Source organism: Kogia breviceps, chromosome 3 (assembly GCF_026419965.1).
Source record: "Kogia breviceps isolate mKogBre1 chromosome 3, mKogBre1 haplotype 1, whole genome shotgun sequence".
Taxonomy (NCBI): Eukaryota; Metazoa; Chordata; class Mammalia; order Artiodactyla; family Physeteridae; genus Kogia; species Kogia breviceps.
This window is the reverse complement of record NC_081312.1, coordinates 113,061,482-113,074,627: the sequence shown is the minus strand read 5'-3', so window position 1 is coordinate 113,074,627 and position 13,146 is coordinate 113,061,482. Positions and strand designations below refer to the sequence as shown.

At 40.8% G+C, this 13,146-nt stretch overlaps 1 protein-coding gene across 6 annotated transcripts in view; it reads right to left on the bottom strand.

The window, feature by feature from the left end:
* ADAMTS17 (ADAM metallopeptidase with thrombospondin type 1 motif 17) overlaps window positions 1-13,146 on the bottom strand; it is a 364,535-nt gene that overhangs the window by 135,411 nt on the left and 215,978 nt on the right. For 3 of the 6 annotated variants that reach the window (XM_059058512.2, XM_059058515.2, XM_067029493.1), the window contains 2 exons: window positions 2,753-2,857; window positions 1,630-1,775 (listed from right to left, as the gene is read on the bottom strand). In XM_059058512.2, the coding sequence (XP_058914495.1) occupies window positions 1,630-1,775; window positions 2,753-2,857 (251 nt within the window). The remainder of the gene's footprint in view (window positions 1-1,629; window positions 1,776-2,752; window positions 2,858-13,146) is intronic. The other 3 variants (XM_059058514.2, XM_059058516.2, XM_067029494.1) reach the window with 1 other exon arrangement.

The following is a 13,146-nucleotide window of genomic DNA, read 5'->3' as shown; positions in this document are numbered from 1 at the left end:
TAACCTCTCACCACTTAGCTAAATAGGTTTTCTAATCATCTCCTCATCTATGATGGCAAATTTTATGTACCAACTTGACTGGCCATGGGATGCCGAGACTAAAAATTCTTCCTGGGGGTGTTTGTGAGGGTGTTTCCAGATGAGATTAGCATTTGGATTGGCAGACTCCTAGAGCAGTTGTCCTCCCCAGTGTGGGAGGGCATCACCCAATCCAATGAGGGCCTGATTAGAACAAAAGGCAGAAGGAGGCCTCACTGTTTGGGCTGCGATGTCTCCTCTCATCTTCTCCTGCTCTTGTACTGGGATTTACATCATGGGCTCCCCTGGTCCTCAGGCCTTCAGACTCAGACTGAATTACACCTGGGCCTTCAGCTTGCAGGTGGCAGATCATGGAATTTCTCAGCCTCCATAACCATGTAAGCCGATAATAAATCATATATATATGGCTATTGGTTCTGCCTCTCTGGAAAATCCTAATATACCACCTATACTTTTAATTAAGAAATCACTTCTAAAAGATTAAATACCTACCATCTGTCAGGCACCCTGCTGGGTGCTGGAGGGAAAAGTTTTAATAAGACAATACATAATGCCAATGCTTACAGCACTACCAGAAAATACAGTGTTCTTGACATTGACTAAACTGTGAGCGTAAGTTTTCCTTTACTCTGGAGGTTCTCAACCTTGGCTGGTCATTGGAGTCACCCAGAGAGATTCAGCACATCTGATTCCTGGGCCCCACCTGCAGAGTTTGTGATTTAATTGGTCTGGGATATACCTTGGGCATTAGAATTTTTAAATACAGGAGAGGTTTGCTAATTATTCATCAATACGATTTAATTGTAGATATAAACCATTTCCTTTTAGTCATAATTTATAATGCTCATTTTCAAAAATTAATGTGATGTAGCTGATGGCACACAAGATGTAAAACAGATTATTTAAAGAAACATTAAAAATGGGAAATTTCAAGAGAAAAGGAGAAAAAATAAACCTGTGATAAAGGAATTATTATAGTTAAGCATAAGATCTAGCCTTGAGTTTTTTGGAGCAAATGTGTAGAGGTGAACAAGGATTATGGCATCATCATAGTCAATAAAAGGAAGCCTATGAGGAAACAAAACTAAAAAACTATTTTCTGTCAAATAGTTCTAACAGGACAGGTGAAAGGTATTTGGATACAAAAGAGTGGAACCCACAAATGCTTTGTAACTTATCAACAGCCAGGCTGCTCCCAGATTAGCTCATAGCCAATTCGAAGGTCAGCCTCACTTTTCCGAAGGTCTGCCAACTTCCCTGGGATAACCCTTGTCTAAGGCAGCCAGGAAGCAGGCCGGGAGGGATTCTCTTCCAGCTGGATGAGAAATGGTTCTACCAGGGTCCACGCAAGGAAGGGTAGCCAGCTCCCCACAGGACTTACTGCATCTCTGTTATAGAGAGGGTTCTGTTTGAGCTGAGATGCCGTTTGACACACACAATGCCCGGCAACCTAGACCTTCGGTTCAAGTTCACTTTCCTTCAGCTCAAATCAACAGCAGGAGACAGACCCTGCTCTGCTAAGGCAATGCGAGCTGCAGTTTGGAAACCCTGATCCAGGCACCCTGAAAAAGGCTGGTCAGGGGGACTTACGGAGGGTTGTCGCATTTCCTCTGCCGGAAGCGGGCTCCCGTGCCACACGTGCGGCTGCACATGCTCCAGCTGCCCCACAGGCTCCAGTCTCCGTCCACGTGCTCCGGGATGGGCGTCTTGTTCACACACTCCCCCGCGCGGCACCACTGAAACATAGCAGGGCAGCAAACCTGCTTACTACCTAAAAACTGAGATCCCCTCCACATGAGAGGAAACCCAATTTTTGTAATTTACACAAAAGTAGACTATTTCGGGGTGTGTAAGTTTGCTAACTCTGGTGACATTCCTTCCATATACAACCTGACACTGCTATGGCTCTGGGGTTTGGATTTTGCCCTAAACTTCCATGTGAATGTGTTCAGTGGAGGTTCTCTACATTCCCAGAAAAAGGATGAATTCACATGGCTCATGGAGAAACCTATCTTCTGCAAACTGTTTAATGTGAGTCTCTTTCTGAAAGGCAGTATTTCCTGGCTCTGTAGTTTTGAACTTCAGGGTTGGGATTGGTGCTTGGAGATGACACAGCTGGTGCCACATGGGAGAACCGTGACTCTTTCTGAGGATAAGAGAAAGCCAATCCTCTAAAATAATTTCCCAGCGTGTGTGGCACAAACCCTGGGGCAGGAGATGTGACTTAATGGTCCTGATCACAGCATCTCTTTCAGTTCATACAATAAGACTAGAGAGAAAGCCTTAGGCTGTGGCTGCTGGTCCTGAACACCTCTCCTAACACTTGCCTGCCTTTCCTGTTAATGAAGATCAGGCCAAAGACTGGCGCTCTTAACCGCTAGTATTGTTCTCATTAAAATCATCTTACGACAGCCTTTTCTGCACGGCAAGTGATCCTGTTTTTCCATTTATGGTCTACTAATATAAAAGTTTTAAGTAATGTGACAAAAGGAGTTAATTTAATAAAAATATTGAGTAAATGATTCCTGTATAAGAAAAAAAGGAGAGAGCTGAACGTATCCCTCTGTGCCTGAAGTGGGCTCCATGGCATTTCTGGGGTGGCCCAGGGGTGCTTCAGGGGCTCCTGAGTGCAGTGCGGACCACCTTTCAGAAGAGGTGCCAATGTGCAGGGGATATGGGGTTGCCTGCTGGGGGCAGTGAGAAGCTGGGTTACCTTGTCTGCCCCACACTCTGTGCCATCCAGGGGAGGGTCCAGTTTGGTCTTGCAGGATGTATCTCCTTCCACCAGGCACCACAGTCCAGCGCACATCAGATGCTGCTGACAAGGGAAGGAACGTGACTGCCGAGAACTCCGCACACAGGTCACAATGGGGCCGGAGGTGGGGCCCCCTGACTGGTTTGGATTTGGGATTTGAAACATGAGGGGAAGAAGGAGGGTCATGTATCTGGATATAAAAAAAAAATAGATGCATCATTTCAACTAGTTCATTTAGATCAACAAAATTCCATGCATTTACTCCTAGGAGGGCTCATCTCCTGGGGGCTGAGCTCAGCAGTTCCTGCACTAGCTATTGAGGGCCTAGGAGGCAACTGATGCAGGCTGGAGCCTGGGAGCCCTTAACAAGCAGATACATTCAATGTAGGAAGGTACAAGGCAGATTCCCACCGGTCGTACAGAGCCCATGGGAAAAGAACTTCAGCAACCAAGCCTCCTCAGGGCGGGCTCGCCTTGGAGCTGAGGCTGGTGCAGCTGCTATGCAGCCTCAGGAGTGAGAACCCAACAGATGATGTAGGCTCAGGGCTGCCCTGGGGTTAAAGAGGCAAACTTCATTCCTCCCTGAGGTCACTTCCTTGCTAGCTCTGCTGAGCCACCTGTGATTTCTTATAGTATTTCACCTAGAGAATATCTTACCATCCACGAATATACAGTTAAAATAATTCTACTAAAACAGGAAAAAGCATTTAAAAACACAGACTCCCATTTTCCCGTTTGTATTAATGGGAAACTTGGACATGGGTAAAGTACTCAGAATGAGACACTTTATCAAAATAAGTGAAGCAGACATGGCCGGTGTCCTCCCCATCTGCCTCGGTCCCCCCTGCAGGATTCAGGGCAGACACTGTCCCCCCATATGGCCTGCTGCTTCCCTGATCTGCCTGTTAGAAGCCGTTCTCTGGCTACAGAGCAACCCTTGACCACAAGGGGTGGGAGACGGACACCCATCCCTGGGTGGAATGGCTCTGAGGCAAGGTCCACACATCAGGCAAGGTCCACACATCTGGCAAGGTCCCAGGGGTGGTCTGTTGTCCACCCATCGGTGCACCTTGCTTGATCGCCCCTCATTTCCCTGCCCCCTCACAGTGCTTCCTGGGATCACTTCCCAGATAAACTCCTTGCACCCAAATCCTTGCCTTGTGGTCTGAAAATTGAGAACAGATGTACTTAAGGCGCTTTGAAAGACGCAGTACTTCCGGGGTGCCAGACCCAATCATGGCAACAATGCCTGAGGGCTCCATCCTCCAGGGAACGGCCGTGGACCGGAGGGTACACCTCAGGCAGGGTCCCCACGCACAGCTCAGGGAACTCCCTGCGGGGCTCACGAGGGTGTGAGGACTCAGTACAGAGGCCGGCTGTTCCAAGTAATCGCGAACATCTGCGCAGAGGAGACGCGCAACTGTGCTGTCCAAAGTTGGAAAATGTTTAGATGTTGAAGGAAGAGAAACAAAGGCGCAAAGGGAGGGAAAGCAGAACCACAGGCTTGACAATGAGCTCAGAACAGCCCACAGCCCTTTTTCATTTTTCAAGTATGTCAGAGCTGCTCTGTGCCCCTAAAGAAGTTGATGAGTCGAGTGGAATTTTGCACATTTGGGTTCAGAAAAGCCTCCACATTCCCATTATTGTCCGCCTCTCAATGGAGTGGTAACAGGATAAGTGGCTGGAGCACAGCACCAGCTGGTCCCCATAAAGACCAACGGCACCTTGCTAAGTGTGTGATTTCATGCACTTTGACCTATGCACTTTGATCCCATGGTGTCAGTGTGTGGACACGTATTCATGAGACAAGGCAGGCCCAGGAGGTGGATTTATGGGGTAGGAGTGTTTAGGATTAGGAGACCTAATTGCACCTTAGGAGAGAGAGGAAGACAGTGGTGTGTGAGCTTTATAGACAGTGTTTTCTCGTAATTTTTCTAATCATCAAAGAAAAGGAGAATGAGGTCAGGCAAAGATTTCTTAAACAGAACAAAAAAAGTACTAGCCATAAAGGAAAAAAATTGATGAATTATACTATGTAATTACACTATTTATTATACTATTATACTAATTATACTATTAATTATACTATTTAATATTAAATATTAAAATGAGCTGGAGTAGGGAAGTGTTAAAATGAAGAACTTTTTTTTTTTTTTTTTGGCTGTGCTGGGTCTTCATTGCTGCGTGCAGGCTTTTCTCTGGTTGTGGCGAGCAGGGGCTACTCTTTGTTGCTGTGTGCAGGCTTCTCATCGCGGTGGCTTCTCTTGTAGCAGAGCACGGGCTCTAGGTGCACAGGTTTCAGTAGTTGCAGCACGCGGGCTCTGTAGTTTTGGCATGCAGGCCCCAGAGTGCACGGGCTTCAGTAGTTGTGGCGCACGGGCTCAGTAGTTGCAGCTCGTGGGCTCTAGAGCACTGGCTCAGTAGTTGTGATGCACGGGCTTAGCTGCCCCACAGTATGTGGGATCTTCCCGGACCAGGGATTTAACCTGTGTCCCCTGCATTGGCAGGCAGATTATTAACCACTGGACCACCAGGGAAGTCCCAAAATGAAGGACTTCTGTTTATCAAAGACAACTGTAAGAAAGTGAGAGATGTTTGCAATGGGAGAGAGATTTGTAAGGCACAGAACCAACAAAGATTTGTATCCAGAATATATATAAAACAAACCCCTAAAACTCCTACTGATCAATCAAGAAAAAGACCCAATAGAAGAATGGGCAAAAGATTTGAACAAACATTTCACATAAAAGGATATATAAACATATAGGATGGCCAGAAAACATGAAAAGATGCTCAGTTTCATTAGTCATCAGAGAAAAGCAAATTAAAACCAACCAGTTAAAAAACAAAATCAAACAAACAAAACCAACCAGCTACCTCTTCACACTGACCAAAATGGCTAGAATGAAAGAGGTGGAGAATACCAAGTGTCAGCAAGGATGTGAGAATACCAAGTGTCTCATAAACTGATGATGAGATTCTTAGTTCCACAACTTTGGAAAACTCTTTGACAATACTTACTAAAGCTGAAGACATGCAATACCAGCAATTCCACTCCTAGGTTTATATCAAACAGAAATGTGTGTGTACGTTCACCAAAAACATTGTCAAGAATGTTCACAGCCACAGTATTTGTATTAGTTCCCAAGATGGAAACAACCCAAGCACTTATCAACAGCACAACCGGTAAATTATGGTCTATTAGAACAATGGGATACTATATGACTCCATTTATATGAAGTGAGTAAGAGAAAACTACAGTGTTGGGAGTCAGTTTAAAAACAGATGAGGATGAGCAGAAAAGGTGACTGAAGCTGTAGCCTCTGACCTCAGCTTGGCCACCAGCATTGCTCTGTGCGCCCAACCCAAGCAACTGCCTTTCTGTGATTCATTTACACAGCTCAAAAAATGGGGTGGACCACACCAATGCTTGTCACTGTGATGACTTCTAGATGGATAGCTGGCATTCACGTCACGCTTTACAAATGACAAAGTGCTCTGACGTCTGTCATCCTGAGGCTCACGACAGCCCTGGGAGGCAGGGCTTTCTCTATTTTTTCCCACTATTTTTTTCTTTTTCTTTTTTTGAAGTAGATGAGTTTATTACTCATACGTCCTGAAATAATTAGTAGCAAGTCTTAAGGGCTCACTCAGGGAGGCCAAGGCAAGATGCAGGCAGAGAGAGTGGTAATACTTGGACTCATGCCTTTATTAGCAACCATAGGTGAAATTCTTTGGGTTTCCCCAGTTGAGTGTGTACTGTTAAATTAGAACCAAAATGTGCAGTATTTTCTTTCTTTTTTAAAAAAAATTTTATTGGAGTATAGTTGATTTACAATGTTGTGTTAGTGTCAGGTGTGCAGTAAAGTGAATCAGTTATACATATACATATAGCTACTCTTTTTTAGATTCTTTTCCCATATAGGTCATTACAGAGTACTGAGCAGAGTTCCCTGTGCTATACAGTAGGTCCTTATTAGTTACATATTTTATATAGTAGTGTGTATATGTCAATCCCAATCTCCCAATTTATCCACCCCCCTTTCCCCCCAGTAACCATAAGTTTATTTCCTACACTTGTGACTGTATTTGTTTTGTAAATAAGTTCACTTGTACCATTTTTTTTAAGATTCTACACATAAGCCATATCATATGATATTTGTCTTTCTCTGTCTGACTTCATTCAGTATGACAATCTCTAGGCCCATCCATGTTGCTGCAAATGGCATTATTTTGTTCTTTTTTTTTTTTTTTTTGGTTGTGTTGGGTCTTCATTGCCGCACGCAGGCTTTCTCTAGTTGCGTCGAGTGGGGGCTACTCTTTGTTGCAGTGTTCGGGCTTCTCATTGTGGTGGCTTCTCTTTGTTGTGGAGCATGGGCTCTAGGTGCACGGGCTTCAGTAGTTGTGGCACACAGGCTTACTTGCCCCATGGCATGTGGGATCTTCCCGGACCAGGGATCGAATCTGTGTCCCCTGCCTTGACAGGCAGATTCTTAACCACTGTGCCACCAGGGAAGTTCCTATTTTGTTTTTATGGCTGAGTAATATTCCATTGTGTGTGTATATATATCTTCTTTATCCATTCCTCCATCAATGGACATTTAGATTGCTTCCATGCCTTGGCTATTGTAAACAGTGCTGCAGTGAACATTGGGGTGCATGTATTTTTTCAAATTATGGTTTTCTCCGGATATATACTCAGGAGTGGGATCGCTGGATCATATGGCAGTTCTATATTTAGTTTTTTAAGGAACCTCCAGACTGTTCTCCATAATGGTTATACTAATTTACATTCCCCCCAACAGTGTAGGAGGGTTCCCTTTTCTCCACACCCTCTTCAGCATTTATTGCTTCTAGATTTTTTAATGATGGCCATTCTGACCGGTGTGAGGTGATAACTCACTCATTGTAGTTTTGATTTGCATTTCTCTAATAATAATAGTGATGTTGAGCATATTTTCATGTGCTTTTTGGCCATCTGTGTGTCTTCTTTGGAGAAATGTCTATTTAGATCTTCTGCCCTTTTGATTGGGTTTTTTTTTATATATATATTGAGCTGCATGAGCTGTTTGTATATTTCCCACTTTTCCAATGAGGAGGCAAATATTTGTGGACACCAAGGGCCCTGAGCTGGGTCAGAAACACAGGACTGGGAGTTTACTTATCAAGGTTCGTATTCTGGTTCTTGACCCATGTGGTGCCTACACAGGTGCATTCACTTTATAAAAACTGATCAAGCTCTAAACTTAGGGATTTATGTACTTTTCTGTATGCATATTATAATTCAATAAAACTATTAAGTAAGTAAATGAATGCTTAGATGGTGATGTAAGGTTATCTGGACTCAACTTATCACAAGGTAAAAGCAGGGAAATCAGAGCTTCACAAGGAAATGTAAGGATAAACCATATGTGCAGGAAGTCATACCTCAAAGCAGGAGAGAGACTCTGCATGGTGAGCAGTCCCTGTAAGTTGGGACACACACACACACACGCACACACACACACACACACACGCACACACACAATCCTCTTATAAGGAGAGTTTCTGATAGCCTGGAAGCAACCCTCCTTCTCCTTGACATGAATATCCTATAAATAGCTGGTCCAGGAATAACTCAGAGGTGAACAGTAGTAGAAAAGAAGCAGTACAGGATCTATACTAAGATACTGTAAGTAAAAATGGGAGAAGAAACAGGAGGGAGAAAGCAAATGAAGAATACTCATCAGACAATATGATCATGGAATGGCTAAAAATAATGTGCAAGCATAGTACTAGTAATGTTTTTAAAACACAGTAATTGCGTCTTTTTTTTGTATTTGCAAAAAGCAAATACACAAGAACTGAGGGAAAAGACAGTCATGTCAAAGGAGATAAAATATGAGCTATTAGAACTTGATCAAGAAATGTAACAGAAAATAAGATCAGATGACCAATGATAACTAAAGTGAAAGCAGCATAAAGAAAAGACACACTACTGAACACACAGGGAGGTACATGGAGTTGATGATTGAGAAAAAGTGAATACAATAAAAATAGAAATGAACAAATAATTCAAAACAATTATGGGAAATGACAGATATGGAAGACACATAAAAGAGAGCTGACATAAGCATAAGTAGGAAGCAGGCAGGATGGACTTTCTCTATTTTTTCACTTTTCCAGTGAGGAGGCAGATGATTGCAGAGGTCAAGGACCCCAAGCCGGGTCACAAGCATGGGACTCCTAAAGAAGAGAACTAAAGTAATGTAACAGGAGAGGTATTTGAATATAAATTCAAGACCTATCCTGAAATGAAAGAAGATCTCAGACTCAGATTGAAAAGCAAAGCCCTGTTCCAGGAAAAAAGGCAAAGAATGATGAACACAGAGGCATGTCTCAATAAAGTTACTGGATCTCAGAGATAAAGCAAAAAGATATTTTAGGCAGCCAGCACCCCCCCACCACCACCAATAAAGAGACCAGGTCACAGATTATGGGAAAAGATATTAGGCTACAAGCACATTTCTCTACAGCAGCATTCACTGCCAGAAGGCAGTAGAGTAATGTTTAGAAAGACACAAGGAAACAAAATGTGACCCAAGAAGTTACTAGCAACTGAACTGTTGCTCAAGTATTTGGGTAACAGAAAAACATTTTTGAACATATAAAGAGTTAAATCCTCTTTTGGAGAAAATACTAAAGGATGAACTTCTGTCAACAAAGAAATGGATGGAAAACTCATGATAAAAGGATTGGAAGTGAGCACTGATCAAAGCATCCGACAAAAACAATGGAGGATTGAAGCTGGAGATCAGAATGCTGATGATACACCCCAGGTGAGGCAGAAATAATATTTATAAGAACAGGCTGGAAAAGAAGGTGCAGTGGGGTGGGGGCAATAGGGGATTGTCCATATATCCCAATTTCGTCATCTTTTCTAGCTGGGGGAGGAGAAAACATAACAGATAAACATAACTGAGATATAAGAACTTTTAAAGGTAAAATGTTAACCACTAAGAAAAAGAATAAAATTGAGTGGTGGAGGGAATGGAAAGGAAGGGCTTGGAGGTGGAAATGCATTCATTTCATCATGTTCACGGAGTTAGGAAACAGTAGAAACTCTAAAGAGAAGTGTGCCTGAGACACTTTTGCTTCCGGCAAATGTCAGAATAGATACCCTGAGGGAAGCTTGGCTGCTCCTCCACTATACAAATAGTGAGGTGTTGGAATAAAACACAATTCTTATTGCTGAGCTCACCAGAAGTAAAAAGAACTATTCAAGGAAGCAAATACAAAATACACACATGGCTATATTTATACCTACTTACAAACATATTCCAATCTGTGGTAAGCACATACAAGGGGTGCATTTCCCTGAGGGCCGGCACTGATCTTGAAACTAGAGTTGGGAGAATAAGTTTTGGGCTGGCGTCAAGGTCACAAGCTGTACCTGAGACACCCAGATTAGACCAGGGAATCTGTTTACCAGTCCTAGAAGGATTGGTGGCATCTCCTGGCTTTCATTGAGATAAATACAAATTCTCCCTGAAGAAAAGCAACCACCACTCAGGCTCTCAGAATTTCATGGTTGTCATCAATAAAATGTAAACTCACAATCAAGCATGGAAACATGAGTGACAGATGGCAGAAACAACAAGCAAAAGATTTAAATTCTCAAAGTGTTTTGATAATAGAGTTATCAGATACTGAATATACAATAACTATAAAATGTCTTAAAAAATAGAAGATGAGATCACATAAACAAGCTAGCAGCAAGATACTATTGAATATGATCAGACAAATTTGGAAAAAAAAACTAGAAAGAACTTTAAAAAATCAAATATATAATTGTTGAAGAAAATCAATGGTTTTTGGTACCACTGAAAGAGAGATTTAGTGACTAGGAAACAGATATGAAGAAATTATACAGAATGCAGCATGGAGAGAAAAGGAGGAGGGAAATTTAAAAAGTGGGTTAAGAGATATGATAGACAGAGTGAGAAATACTGATGGATGTGTCTAATCATAGTCCTGGAAAAAGAGAATAGAAAGAATGGGACAGAGGCAACATTTGAGAAGAAAATAGCTGATGTAGAAGATATACCATGTAGAATAAAGAGTTCCCTGACTTAGTGGTAGGAGACAGTCTTCTAATATGGCCTCAATATCCCTGTCTCCTGATATTCATGCCCTTGTGTAACACTTTCCCCTTGGCATGAAACAACTGTCTTGCTTTTATTCCATAGAATGCAGTAAAAGCAATAGAATTTCAGTTTAAGCAACTCCTGGGTCACAGGGAAAGTCGTAACCAAAGTTGCAGATAAAGAAGAAAATAACAAAGGTGGAAACATAGATATAGTGACAAATGGAGTGCTTTAAGGAATATTCAGAGTCTCAAATACTCATATTAATAAACAAGAAGAAAATAAATTAAGTGTCCTTTTCAAGAAGTTTGAAAGGGGACAATATAAATCTATAAGAAAACAGAATAAATTAATAAAGATAAAAGGAGAAATTTATTATTTAGGAAACAGAAAAACCATAGAAAAATATAAGAGTTGGCTCTTTGGGGGGAATGACTGGATAAGTCATAATAATCATCCAGACCTCTCCATGGATGCTAAAAAGACATTTAATAAAATTCAATCACAATCTCTTATTAAAACTCTTAACAAAATAAAATATAAATAAATGGATATTTCCTTAACTTGATAAAATATCTATTTCATAGGGAAACATCAGAAGCATTCTTATTAAAGTCAGAAAGAAGAAAAGTGTGTCCATTATCACAACTGTTAGTGTTACTTTAGGTGAGAGAAGGCATTAGGGGCTAATATGGAGTTATATAACTAGAAAACCCAAATGACTCAACTATTATAATCTCTAAAAGAATTCAGTAAGATGGCTAAGTATAAAACTAAGATACTGTAATCAAAGCTCTTTATGAATACAAAATACAACCAATTTCAAAGATATAATGGAATGAAAGACCCATTAAATAGGAAAAAAAATTCCATAGGAATAAATATATTAAGAAACTTGTAAGATCTGCATTAAAAAAAAAAAAAAAAACTTTAAAATTCCCCTGAGTCAGGGAGGGAAGTCATCTTGAATGGATGTAAAGGAACACTATGCAGAAAGACTTAAAGTGTAAAATTATATATTTTTCCCTAAGTTAATCTATAAACTAATGTAATGGAATTTAAAATACCAATGCAATTTAGAATTAATCAGATTCTAAAGACCATATGGAAAAATAAACAAGAAATAATAGCCAGTAAAATTGTGAAAAAGCAAATGTTTAGTGTATTAAAATATTTTATAAAGCCACAGTATATAAATATTAAGAGTTACATGATTACACTAGTGGAACAGACTGGAAAATCCAGAAATATTTAAAAAATATTAAAAAGTATTAAAAAAATAAGACATACAGAAATGTATATTATAAAGATGGCACTTCAAATTTATGGGGAGAAATGAATTATTCAATAAATGGTATGGAGCCACCTGAGTAGCCATCTGGAAGGAAAGTGAGGTTGGACCCCTACCTCACACCTTACCCTAAAATAAATGACTGCTGGATTAAGGATTTAAACATAAAAATTAAACCATAAAAGTACTAGAAGAAGCCATGAGAATTAAATTTATTTACAGTTTAGGAGCAGGAAAGACCTTTCTAAACATGGCACAAAACCAGAAGCCTTAAGAAGAGATTGATATATTTAACTTTACATGCACACAGACACATGCACACTTCTGCCTGATATAAAATATGATAAACAAAATAAAAAACAAATAAAATGGAAAAAAAGAACATTTGTAGCTCATATTTCAGCTAAAGAGCCAATTTCCTTAGTAATTAAAACTTCTAACAAATTACTAAAAACAATCAATAATACAATACAAAAAAGATTTAAGAAGACAGTTCACAGAAAAGACAACACAACTGGATTTTTAATATATGAAGAAATGCTCAAACTTATTACAAGAGAAATGCCATTCAACTTGCAACAGGCTCAATTCTTGACTGTTCAGATTGGCACAGATCAGATAGACTGGGAGAAGGTGTGGGAATCGGGCACTTCCAAGTGGTGTTTGTGGGATGGTAAACAGATAAGCTTTTGTGGGAGGTCAATCTGGCAACATCTATCAACAATGGAGGCATGAACCTGATTTCACATAAAGTTCAAAGACAGGCAGACTAATCTGTGGGATCAGAAAGTAAGATAGTAATTATCGCTGGGGGTTAGTGAACAGAAGGGGGCTTTGGGGGGCTGCTGGAATTATTGAAATGCTGTACTTCTTCATGCTGGTTATGCTGGTGTGTTCAGTTTGTGAAAAATGAATGTGACTGTACATTTATGATT